Source organism: Salmo salar, chromosome 01, assembly GCF_965601325.2.
Source record: "Salmo salar chromosome 01, fSalSal1, whole genome shotgun sequence".
Classification (NCBI taxonomy): Eukaryota; Metazoa; Chordata; class Actinopteri; order Salmoniformes; family Salmonidae; genus Salmo; species Salmo salar.
In genome coordinates this window covers 132,276,028-132,289,920 of record NC_138291.1, presented here as the reverse complement: position 1 = coordinate 132,289,920, position 13,893 = coordinate 132,276,028, and the positions used below count along the sequence as shown (strand labels likewise).

General features: G+C 42.7%; 1 protein-coding gene across 1 annotated transcript in view; it reads left to right on the top strand.

The window, feature by feature from the left end:
- col27a1a (collagen, type XXVII, alpha 1a) overlaps positions 1-13,893 on the top strand; it is a 365,335-nt gene that overhangs the window by 284,681 nt on the left and 66,761 nt on the right. The window contains exons 41-43 of the mRNA XM_045688056.2: positions 3,826-3,879; positions 7,588-7,644; positions 7,743-7,796. Coding sequence (XP_045544012.1) covers positions 3,826-3,879; positions 7,588-7,644; positions 7,743-7,796 — 165 coding nt within the window. The remainder of the gene's footprint in view (positions 1-3,825; positions 3,880-7,587; positions 7,645-7,742; positions 7,797-13,893) is intronic.

Below are 13,893 nucleotides of genomic sequence, written 5' to 3'. Positions count from 1 at the left end.
GGTGCGGGGAGCAGGGACGGGCCGGACTGGCCTGGGGACACGCACCACCAACCTGGTGCGGGGAGCAGGGACGGGCCGGACTGGACTGGGGACGCGCACCACTAACCTGGTGCGGGGAGCAGGGACGGGCCGGACAGGACTGGGGACACGCACCACTAACCTGGTGCGGGGAGCAGGGACGGGCCGGACTGGACTGGGGGCACACACCACTGGCTTGGTGCGGGGAGCAGGGACGGGCCGGACTGGACTGGGGACACGCACCACTGGCTTGGTGCGGGGAGCAGGGACGGGCCGGACTGGACTGGGGACGCGCACCACTAACCTGGTGCGGGGAGCAGGGATGGGCCAGACAGGACTGGGGACACGCACCACTGGCTTGGTGCGGGGAGCAGGGATGGGCCGGACAGGACTGTGGACACGCACCACTAACCTGGTGCGGGGAGCAGGGACGGGCCGGACAGGACTGGGGACACGCACCACTAACCTGGTGCGGGGAGCAGGGACGGGCCGGACTGGACTGGGGGCACACACCACTGGCTTGGTGCGGGGAGCAGGGACGGGCCGGACTGGACTGGGGCCGCACACCGGCGACACAGTGCGCATAAGCGGCGCCGGATATCCTGGACCGAGGAGGCGCACTGGAGGTCTGGAGTGCACAGCTGACATCACCCGTTCTGGCTCAACACCCACCTTAGCCTGGCAAGTGTGGAGCGCTGGCACAGAACGCACTGGGCTGTGTAGCCGTACCGGAGACACAGTGCGCGTCCTCGGCGCAGGATACATCGGACCGAGAAGGGGCACCGGAGGCCAGGAGCGCTGAGCCGGCACAACACGTCCTCGCTGAACACTCCCCCTAGCCCGGCAAATGTGGGGCACTGGCACAGAGCGCACTGGGCTGTGCAGGCGCACTGGCGATACCGTGCGCACCTCTGCCACCCAAGGCTCTTCCTCCACGCTGTCCCTACGCAGGTCCTCCAGGACCTGCCACATCTCTGCCTCCTCCTTCGCCGTTATCCCCCACGAGAGCAGTGGTCTGGGCTCTTCCTCTGCCCTTCCGGACCACCCCATTAGCCCCCCCAAAAAAAAATTCTTGGGGGTGTCTTCCGGGCCTCCTCGACCGCCGCCTGCGACTCCTTGCACCGGCTGGCATCACCTCCTCGACCTGGGAATCCTTCCGCCAGGGTCCTTTCCCCGACATGATCTCCTCCCAGGTCCAGAACTCCTTTCCCTCGCGAGCCCATCTCTCGCGCTCCTTTTCCTCCCGCTGCTTGGTCCTGGTTTGGTGGGTTGTTCTGTAACGATCGTCGTGCAGGAAGGAAGAAGTGGACCAAGGCGCAGCTGGGAGCGAACTCATGTTATTTATTACAGACTGAAATAACACGGTCAAAACAGAGAATAAACGTATCGCTACTGCTCCAACAAAAAGAGACAACAACCCACAAACATCGTGGGGGGAAAAGGAACTTAAATATGATTCCCCAATCAGAGGCAACTAGTGACAGCTGTCTCTGATTGGGAATCGACAGAACCCAACATAGAAATACGCCCCAAAGCAAGGCTATACCAAAAACATAGAAAATAAACTATAGAAATGCCACACCCTGACCAAAATAGAAGAGTTCACCTGGTCAGGGCGTGACAGGGTGGTCTACAATTTCTCTTTGCTTTGGGGAGGGTTGTGTGTTTTTTCCCTGGTTTACATTCACCTTTTTGCAGGTTTTACTATAGAATTCTATCCTATACAAATGTCCATATCTGCTTGCATGAGCCTCCCCTATATCAAAGTGTTTTGATATTGCCGTTATGCACTATGCTTTTCCACGTGCTAACTATACTACAGGTCAATATAGTCTACCAGTCTGTCTATCCTGCCCTCTATCCACCATTCAAAGTAGCAATAGTGGTAGGTGGATTGTTTGTCCAGATCGGGAATTGGCTAACTATACTGAACAAAAATATCAACACATCATGCAACAATTCCAAAGATTTTACTGAGTTACAGTTCATATAAGGAAAACAGTCAATTTCAATAAATTCATTAGGCCCTAATCTATTGATTTCATATGACTGTGAATACAGATATGCATCTGTAAGGTAGGGGCGTGGATCAGAAAACCAATCAGTATCTGGTCTGACAACTTTTTGCCTTATGCAGCGTGACACATCTCCTTCGCATAGAGTTGATCAGGCTGTTGATTGTGGTGTGTGGAATGTTGTCCCACTCTTCTTCAATGGCTGCGCGAAGTTGCTGGACATTGGCGGGAACTAGAACACGCTGTCGTACACGTCGATCCAGAGCATCCCATAGATGCTCAATGGGTGACATATCTGGTGAGTATGCAGGCCATGGAAGATCTGGGACATTTTCAGCTTCCAGGAATTGTGTATAGTTCCTTGAAACATTGGGCAGTGTATTATCATGCTGAAACGTGGTGATGGCGGCGGATAAATGGCACAACAATGGTATCTCTGTGCATTCAAATTGCTATCAATAAAATGCAATTGTGTTCATTGTCCATAGCTTATGTCTGCCCATACCATAACCCCACCGCCACCTTGGGACACTCTGTTCACAACGTTGACATCAGCAAACCGCTCGCCCACAAGACGCCATACACTTGGTCTGGGGTTGTGAGGCCGGTTAGACGTACTGCCAAATTCTCTAAAACTACGTTAGAGGCGTCTTAACATTCAATTATCTGGCAATTACACGCTCCCTCAAAATTCTTGACATCTGTGGCATTGTGTTGTGTGACAAAACTGCACATTTTAGAATGGCCTTTTATTGTCCCTAGCACAAGGTGTACATGTGTACTGATCATGCTGTTCAGCTTCTTGATATGCCACACCTGTCAGGTGGCTTAATTATCTTGGCAAAGGAGGGATGTAAACACATTTGTGCACATAACATTTCTGGGATCTTTTATTTCAGCCCATGAAACATGGGTCCTTTACATGTTACGTTTATATTTTTGTTCAGTATAGAACCATCCGATGAGTGAAGATGTAATCCATCTGAGACAATTTTACAAGAACTTGAAAACAACATGTACTGTATTTAGTTTTGCCCGTATTAAGTATGAATTTTAAACCAGTAAAGGCTTCCCGCACAACTGCAAAATCAGACAGTAGTCTTGTCACAGCCAGTTCAGCAGTCAGGGGAATTGTGTACATAATAGTATCATCTGCATATAGATGAAATGTACAATTTTCAACAGATTAACCAACAGCATTTATATAAATAGTGAAAAGAACAGGTCCTAGGATCGACACCTGTGGAACTACTTCAAGAAATTCTGACTTAACCTCATCAATCAGGATGGCCTGAGTTCTGTCGGTAAAATAATCGTAATACCTAAGGACTATAACTGGTTTCAACTGGCTTAATAACAGTTAGAGCACAGTACTCCAACTCTCGTTTTTAATCCAGACCATCACTAAGGTACCTAATTGAATGCATCATGATTATCCATATGAACAATGAATAGCTGAATCAGGTGTGATGCCAGAATAAAAGCCTACACACCCAGTAGCTCTCCAGACTGGAGTCGGAGACCCCTGAACTAGAAAACTGGCAATTTTAGTAAACAAACTTATGATGTGTGACAAGTAAACAAGTTAAGAAACAACTTAAGAAACAATAAAACATGTTTTGCTTCAAAGTGGATGTAGCTTTGCCATCAGGGAAATGTTTCATTAAAGGTTATGTCAGTGAAAAAGTGATCTCCGCAAACATCAGTGAAATTGTCTTTAAAAGTATATCACGGATTAAATCTGTATATCACAGAATTAACCCCTGTCATCTGTCCCTGTCTGTCTATATAGGGTCATCAGGGACCCCAAGGCCCTATTGGGCATCAAGGATCAAATGGTGAAAAGGTACACCATTCCCAACACATTATATCTAACTCAGAAACTAGCATCTATGTTTACAATGCCTAACTACTGTATGTCTAACTCAGAAACTACACTGCAAGCATCACGTAAGGCTAATGTTGCTTTGTCAACTTAATTTTGGGGGTGCTACAGCAGAAGCATATTACAGGCATACAGTGCCATCAGACAGTATTCACACCCCTTAACATTTTCCACTTTTTGTTTACATTTAAAATGGATTACTGGCCTACACATTGCGTCACTGGCTGACACACAATACCCCACAATATCAAAGTGGAATTATGTTTTTGGAAATGTTTACTAATGAATTAAAAATGAAAAGCTGAAGTGTTTTGTATTGAAACCCCTTTGTTATGGCAAGCCTAATAAGTTCAAGAGTAAGTTGCTTAATAAGTCACATAATAAGTTGCATGGACTCACTCTGTGTGCAATAATAGTATCTAACATGATTTTTTAATGACTACCTTACCTCTGTACTTAACATTATACAATTATCTGTAAGTTCCCTCAGTTGAGCAGTGAATTTCAAACACAGATTCAACCACAAAGTCCAGGGAGGTTTCCAATGCCTCACAATGAAGGGCACCTACAGGTAGATTATTTTATTTTAAAGCATACAATATCCCTTTGAGCATTGGGAAGTTATTATTTTCTCTTTTGGATGGTGTATCAATACACCCAGTCACTACAAAGATACAGGTCCTTCCTAATTCAGTTGCTGTAGAGGAAGGAAACCGCTCAGGGATTTCACCAGGAGGCCAATGGTGACTTTAAAACTGTTACAGTGTTTATTGGCTGTGATGGGAGAAAACTGAGGATGGTTCTACAACACTAAAGTAAAACTGCAAAAATATGTGGCAAAGAAATTACCTTCATGTCCCGAATACAAAAAGTGTTGTGTTTGGTGCAAATCCAACACAACACATCACTGAGTACCACTCTTCATATTTTCAAGCATCATTTTATGGGAATGCTTTTAGGATAAATCTTAGAGGAAAACCGTGTTCAGTCTGCTTTCCAACCGACACTGGGAGACAAATTCACCTTTCAGCAGGAGTATAACCTAAAACACAAAGCCAAATCTACACTGTAGTTGCTTACCAAGATGACATTGAATGAGTGGCCTAGTTACATTTGTGACTTAAATCGGCTTGGAAATCTATGGCAAGACTTGAAAATGGCTGTCTAGCCATGATAAACAAACCAACTTGATTTTTTAAAGAATAATGTAATCGCTGCCAAAGGGGATTCTAACATATTGACTCAAGGGTGTGAATACTTATGTAAATAAGATATTTCTGTATTTCATCTTCAATACATTTGCAAACATTTCTAAAAACATGTTTTCACTTTGTCATTATGGGGTAATCTATGTCATCTATTTTAAATTGAGGCTGTAACACAACAAAATGTGGAATAAGTCAAGGGGTATGACTACTTTCTGACGGGACGGTATATCAGACATTTGTAAAAAGTATTTAGCAAACCGAGCGTGCTGCCTCACTGATGTGATTCTTCTGCACCCACTGAAGCGCATCTAATATATTACAGTGGGTTAGATTCAGCTGTGCCTGACGGGCATAAGAAAAAATTGACACTTGTGGTCTTGTTTGAACATAATGCTACCCTATCTTTCTATCAACATGTCTCTATCTGTCTGTTATGTAGTAGTGTGTAGTAACATCAACCAGCTGTCTGGATCTACATTTGAACTCAATGTTTCCCATTTGAACCATGAAACAAACATCCTCCAACACAACTCTCTGCAGTTATCCTTTATATTCCCCAAGTCTGCTTTAGATGTACAGTGGGGCAAAAAAGTATTTAGTCAGCCACCAATTGTGCAAGTTCTTCCACTTAAAAAGATGAGAGAGGCCTGTAATTTTCATCATAGGTACACTTCAACTATGACAGACAAAATGAGAAAAAAAAATCCAGAAAATCACAATGAATTTATTTGCAAATTATGGTGGAAAATAAGTATTTGGTCAATAACAAAAGTTTATCTCAATACTTTGTTATATACCCTTTGTTGGCAATGACACAGGTCAAACGTTTTCTGTAAGTCTTCACAAGGTTTTCACACACTGTTGCTGGTATTTTGGCCCATTCCTCCATGCAGATCTCCTCTAGAGCAGTGATGTTTTGGGGCTGCCGCTGGGCAACATGGACTTTCAACTCCCTCCAAAGATTTTCTATGGGGTTGAGATCTGGAGACTGGCTAGGCCACTCCAGGACCTTGAAATGCTTCTTACGAAGCCACTCCTTCATTGCCCGGGAGGTGTGTTTGGGATCATTGTCATGCTGAAAGACCCAGCCACGTTTCATCTTCAATGCCCTTGCTGATGGAAGGAGGTTTTCAATAAAAATCTCACGATACATGGCCCCATTCATTCTTTCCTTTACACGGATCAGTCGTCCTGGTCCCTTTGCAGAAAAACAGCCCCAAAGCATGATGTTTCCACCCCCATGCTTCACAGTAGGTATGGTGTTCTTTGGATGCAACTCAGCATTCTTTGTCCTCCAAACACGACGAGTTGAGTTTTTACCAAAAAGTTCTATTTTGGTTTCATCTGACCATATGACATTCTCCCAATCCTCTTCTGGATCATCCAAATGCTCTCTAGCAAACTTCAGACGGGCCTGGACATGTACTGGCTTAAGCAGGGGGACACGTCTGGCACTGCAGGATTTGAGTCCCTGGCGGCGTAGTGTGTTACTGATGGTAAGCTTTGTTACTTTGGTCCCAGCTCTCTGCAGGTCATTCACTAGGTCCCCCCGTGTGGTTCTGGGATTTTTGCTCACCATTCTTGTGATCATTTTGACCCCACGGGGTCAGATCTTGCGTGGAGCCCCAGATCGAGGGAGATTATCAGTGGTCTTGTATGTCTTCCATTTCCTAATAATTGCTCCCACAGTTGATTTTTTCAAACCAAGCTGCTTACCTATTGCAGATTCAGTCTTCCCAGCCTGGTGCAGGTCTACAATTTTGTTTCTGGTGTCCTTTGACAGCTCTTTGGTCTTGGCCATAGTGGAGTTTGGAGTGTGACTGTTTGAGGTTGTGGACAGGTGTCTTTTATACTGATAACAAGTTCAAACAGGTGCCATTAATACAGGTAACGAGTGGAGGACAGAGGAGCCTCTTAAAGAAGAAGTTACAGGTCTGTGAGAGCCAGAAATCTTGCTTGTTTGTAGGTGACCAAATACTTATTTTCCACCATAATTTGCAAATAAATTCATTAAAAATCCTACAATGTGATTTTCTGGATTTTTTCTCATTTTGTCTGTCATAGTTGACGTGTACCTATGATGAAAATTACAGGCCTCTCTCATCTTTTTAAGTGGGAGAACTTGCGCAATTGGTGGCTGACTAAATACTTTTTTGCCCCACTGTATTGCCTAACAAACAACAAATCAACCCTGGCTAAAGCTAGTCATTTAAGCATGGCGTAAACACTGCAAAGCTTTTATTTTGCAGAGTGAGAGAGAGAACCATATTTGCTTCATGCACTGATGTGATATGTTTTTGAGTTTTTTGATCTGCCATGTCTACACAGTTACAGTAGGATCATTCAGGACACTAACCAACCCTCTTTGAAGAAACAGTACACTTTCAGTGAGCAATCTGTGAGAGGTAAATTGTATTGTCTTCCATTGAATGGCTCCACTAACATTGTTTCTTTATATTAGGGCGAGCAGGGGGATGATGGGAAGGTTGAGGGTCCTACTGGTCCTCCAGGCGACAGAGTAAGTTACTCCCTATTGTCTAATCTCATCTTTCATTACTAATCCCAATACGGTTCTGAGGGTCTTTAATATCGACCTATTCTTCTGTTTTTGATCAGGGTCCTCCAGGAGACAAAGGAGAGAGAGGGGAGTTAGGGGATCCAGGATACCAAGTAAGTGTTATGAATATGCATTTAAACAAACCAGTCAACCAGCTGATTGGTCCAAAAATTCCTGACCAATTGCATTTCAGTAGTTTATTCCAGGCTATCTCATTGGTTAGAATTTTGACACTGACAACTACCTGTAAAATATTATAGCTTGAGATTCACTCGGCTAGATCGAGATGGATTTTGAAGAGTAAAATTTAAATATTTGTGTGAGAAGAGACATCCGGGCAGGGTATATTTGCAACAACTTCTGAATCTTTACATTTAATTAGTATTTCTTCAGGGGGGAAATATCTCCACTCTGACTCCACTCTTTTATGTTCCCAATGACACACTTGCACGCTCTCAAATTCAATTTGTGCACCCTACACAACATGTGCACACTTGATGTGTTTTATATGCGCTTTGCAACAGATGTCATATGGGGCCTTTACATGCTGTCGGAATTATCTGAAGTTCAGAGTTTTGACTCGGAAGTTTCACTTGAACGAACCTCCAAGTCATAATTACAAGTGGGAAACTCTGAGAACATTTTGTTACCCAAGTTGCCGAGTTGTACATTCACCACTGACCTTTTCAACCTAAACATGACAACAAATCTGTTTTTTATTTTTTATTTATTTATTTCACCTTTATTTAACCAGGTAGGCAAGTTGAGAACAAGTTCTCATTTACAACTGCGACCTGGCCAAGATAAAGCAAAGCAGTTTGACACATACAACCACACAGAGTTACACATGGAGTAAAACAAACCTACAGTCAATAATATAGTACAAAAATAAGTCTATATACAAAGTGAGCAAATGAGGTGAGATAAGGGTGGTAAAGGCAAAAAAGGCCCTGGTGGCGAAGTAAATACAATATAGCAAGTAAAACACTGGAATGGTAGATTTGCAGTGGAAGAAAGTGCAAAGTAGAAATAGAAATAATGGGGTGCAAAGGAGCAAAATAAATAAATACAGTAGGGGAAGAGGTAGTTGTTTGGGCTAAATTATAGATGGGCTATGTACAGGTGCAGTAATCTGTGAGCTGCTCTGACAGCTGGTGCTTAAAGCTAGTGAGGGAGATAAGTGTTTCCCGTTTTAGAGATTTTTGTAGTTCGTTCCAGTCATTGGCAGCAGAGAACTGGAACTAATTACAAAAAAACGGTGTTTGTTATTTGCAGCAGCATGTCTTGTTGTTGTAATATCCCCAACGTAGGTGATAGTTACACCAATGAAGGATTCAAGCTTTAAGCAAGCTAGCTAACTTTATTAATAACATGAACTAGCTTATTTGGGTTTTTAGGTTTTATTTATTTGCACCAAAGAAAACAAGTGAAAGACATAACATTACAGATAAAAAAAACTGCATGGAGGAGACTACTGGGTAGTTTGGTTCATCAGGCTAACCCCTAGTCTATGCAGGAATTCCAGAGTATGGAACCTGTATCTGATAGAGAATGGACAGTGAAGTGCGGCAGTGGGAGGATGCAGGTTATCGCAGTGTCTTGTGTTGTATCCATGGGTTTGGGAATTAACCTGGAAGAATCCATTGAAGGGTTTAAGTAGGCTGTATTTGTAGATGAAGGTGCATAATTTTAGTATATTAAATGTTGTAGATATACAATATATTCAGTTTCTTAAACAGAGGGACCGATGGAGCCAAGTAGTTAAAGGGGGTGGCTAGTCTTGTAAATGTATTTGGTGTGATGAATCATTTGTGTAGGTAGGAAGCATTCAGTATGTACTGGCCCAGACAATATTGCAGTAAATGAGATATTGGTAAATTAATCTATAGTGTAGTATTAGGTAGCAAGCATGATGAACCAAACCACTAATCTTTCTGATGATACTTTGCTCTGAACAAAATGAATATGATTTATAACTTTTTATCAATTGAAACACCTAGGAATCGAGTGGATGAAACCTGGTCCATTTTATTCCCCCCAATTGAGATTTTTCTATTCTATTGTTTGCTATTTGTTATTCTTACCAGTTAATACAATGAAGATGGATTTTTTAACATTTAAAGATTATTAATTTATCTGGAACCATTCAGAAAACTTGGCCATGCCTGAATTGGCTTCATTGATTAGTGAATCAAAATTCTAGAGTGATAAAATCATTAGCAAAAAGAATGGGAATTACGGTAGAAGACACAGCAGCAAGGTCTTTGGATTGAACCCTGTGAAACGCAACAGAATGTCTTGGCCCTGGTAGGTGCACAACCATTTGCATATACAAATTGTTCTCTATCATAAACATAATTATATAGCCATTTATATGTAAAATCATGAAAACTGTAATAATGCAATATAGTGATATTTCATGATCAACCATGCTTTTGATAAATCTAAAAAGATGCCAAGAGTGTATTCATTGTTGTTCAGGGCTGTAAAGATTTTTTATCCACAAGTTGTGAAAGAGACATATCTGTGTGGTAGTTTTTATGAAAACCATATTGGTGCTCATATTGAATACAGTGTTGGTTTAAATGTTTCAACGTTCTTTTACAAACCAGTTTCTCTAGGATTTTTTAAAAACATAGTGCAGATATTGGGCGATAATATGTAAAAGATCTTGGATCCCCAGATTTACAAAAACACAGTAATGGGAAGAACAAATAAAAAATCACATTACCCAGAAAAAGAGTTACATTCCTCCACAAATAAGTGCCCAAACGGCACCAGAACATCAAGATGAAATGTATATTGTTCCAACAATACAGTGCATTAAAACACAGCAACCTCAAGAGTTAACCAATCCTCTGAACGGGTTAGGCAACTCAGATGCCTATACTTTAACAGCAAAGTTAGATTAGACAGAAGGTTATGAAGTAGGGCCTTGTAAACAAAAAGGGAGTAATGTGGAGGTCTATGTTGTTGTCTGGACTTCCCCAAAGACCCGTAGACCTCTACATTACTCCCTTTTTGTTTACAAGGCCCTACTTCATAAACTTCTGTTTATGATAAGTATCAAAACTGTCACCTATAGGGCCTCCCGAGTGGCGTTTCTACAGATCCCAGGTGGCCGCAACAGGGAGATCCATGAGGTGTTGCACAATTGGCCCAGGGTCGTCCGGGTTAGGGGAGGGTTTGGCCGGCCGAGATGTCCTTGTCCCATTGCGCTCTAGCGACTCCTTGTGGCAGGCTGGGCGCATGCACACTGACTTCGGTCGCCAGTTGTACGGTGTTTCCTCCAACACATTGGTGCGGCTGGCTTCCAGGTTAAGCGAGCAGTGCGGCTTGGCAGGGTCATGTTTCGGAGGACGCATGGCTCTCGACCTTCTCCTCTCCCGTATCCATACGGGAGTTGCAGCAATGGGACAAGACTGTAACTACTACCATTTGGACATCACAAAATTGGGGAGAAAAAAGGGTAAAAATTACATTTAAAAAAAAATCATATTAATGAAAGCTGTCACCTGTAACAAAATGAAGGGCACTATGGTAGATGGCATCCAAAGGTTTAAGAGAAGTAGCAGCTGCACTTTGATAAATAATATCACCATAATCAAGAAATATAAAAAGGTTGACTGAATAATCTGCTTCCTACTGCACAATCTGTTTCTGTATTAAAAGCCAACTTTAAAACTTAGCTTCTTAACCAGCTCATCTATATGTTTTTAAAATGTCACATCCATATCAATCCAAATGCCTAAACATTTATATGCAGGAGCACGGTCAATTGAAGAACAATCTTTTTTTTCTTCTTTTCTCTTTTTCTCCCCAATTTCATGGTATCCAATTGGTAGTTACAGTCTTGTCTCATTGCTGCAACTCCCGTACAGACTAGGGAGAGGCAAAGGCCAAGAGCCGTGCATCCTCCGAAACACAACCCAGCCAAGCCACACTGCTTCTTGACACAATGCCCACTTAACCGGTATGCCAGCCGTACCAATGTGTCGTACCACCGAGCACTGCACCCGGCCCGCCAACAGGGAATCGTTAGAGCGCGATGGCACAAGGATATCCCGGCCAGCCAAACCCTCCGGTAACCCGGACGGGCCAATTGCGCAACCGCCAGTCTCCTGGTCACGGCGACACAGACTGGGATTGAACCCGGGTCTGTAGTGAAGCCTCTAGCACTGCGATGCACAGCCTTAGACTGCTGTGCCACTCGGGAGGCTCTAACGTTATATCCTAATATGACTTTGGTGCAGGTCATGTTGTTTTTCACAGTACCATCTCTAGTAAACACACACTATATGAAATCAAATGTAAGTTTATTTGTCACATCCACAGGATGCAGAAGGTGTAAAAGGTATAGTGAAATGGTTACTTGCATCGCGGAATCTTTTGTTTAGACATGTAGCTAGCTAAACAATGAACCTGCAGGTTGCTAAATATAACCAACCAGCTTCGATGTTAGCTAGCTCGCTTACATTAGGCTATAACAAGCAATGCAAATGGATTTATGAGATAATAATAATATTACTACACAGATCATACACGTAACGTTAGCTAGCAAGCCAGCCAGCTAACGTTAGCTAGCTAGCTAGCTAACAGTACGCTTTAACTTGAAATGAAAATGACTTTCTGACAAAAATAGAAACACATAATATCTGAAAATGTAGCTACAGTTGAAGTCGGAAGTTTACATATACCTTAGCCAAATACATTTAAACTCAGTTTCACAATTCCTGACATTTAATCCTAGTAAAAATTCCCTGTCTTAGGTCAGTTAGGATCACCACTTTATTTTAAGAATGTGAAATGTCAGAATAATAGTAGAGAGAATTATTTATTTCAGCTTTTATTACTTTCATCACATTCTCAGTGGGTCAGAAGTTTACATACACTCAATTAGTATTTGGTAGCATTGCCTTTAAATTGTTTAACTTGGGTCAAACATTTCGAGTAGCCTTCCACAAGCTTCCCACAATAAGTTGGGTGAATTTTGGCCCATTCCTCCTGACAGAGCTGGTGTAACTGAGTCAGGTTTGTAGGCCTCCTTCCTTTCACATGCTTTTTCAGCTCTGCCCACACATTTTCTATAGGATTGAGGTCAGGGCTTTGTGATGGCCACTCCAATACCTTGACTTTGTTGTCCTTAAGCCATTTTGCCACAACTTTGGAATTATGCTTGTGGTCATTGTCCATTTGGAAGACCCATTTGCGACCAAGATTTAACTTCCTGACTGATGTCTTGAGATGTTGCTTCATTATATCCACATAATTTTCCTTCCTCATGATGGCATCTATTTTGTAAAGCGCACCAGTCCCTCCTGCAGCAAAGCACCCCCACAACATGATGCTGCCACCCCCGTGCTTCACGGTTGGGATGGTGTTCTTCGGCTTGCAAGCCTCCCCCTTTTCCTCCAAACATAACAAGGGTAATTATGGCCAAACAGTTATATTTTTGTTTCACACTGGACATTTCTCCAAAAAGTATGATATTTGTCCCCATGTGCAGTTGCAAACTTTAGTCTGGCTTTTTTATGGTCGTTTTGGAGCAGTGGCTTCTTCCTTGCTGAGCGGCCTTTCCGGTTATGTCGATCTAGGACTCGTTTTACTGTGGATATAGATACTTTTGCACCTGTTTCCTCCAGCATCTTCACAAGGTCCTTTGCTGTTGTTCTGGGATTGATTTGCACTTTTCGCACCAAATAACGTTCATCTCTAGGAGACAGAACTTGTCTCCTTCCTGAGCAGTATGATGGCTGCGTGATCCCATGGTGTTTATACTTGCATACTATTGTTTGCACAGGTGAACGTGGTACCTTCAGGTGTTTGGAAATTGCTCCCAAGGATGAACCAGACTTGTGGAGGGCTACAAAAAAAATTCTGGGGTCTTGGCTGATTTCTTTTGATTTTCCCATGTCAAGCAAAGAGTCACTGAGTTTGAAGTTAGGCCTTGAAATACATCCACAGGTACACCTCCAATTGACTGAAATGATGTCAATTAGCCTATCAGAAGCTTCTAAAGCCAAGACATAATTTTCTGGAATTTTCCAAGCTGTTTAAAGGCACAGTCAACTTAGTGTATGTAAACTTCTGACCCACTGGAATTGTGATACAATGAATTCTAAGTTAAATAATCTGTCTGTAAATAATTGTTTGAAAATTACTTGTGTCATGCACAAAGTAGATGTCCTAACCGACTTGCCAAAACTATAG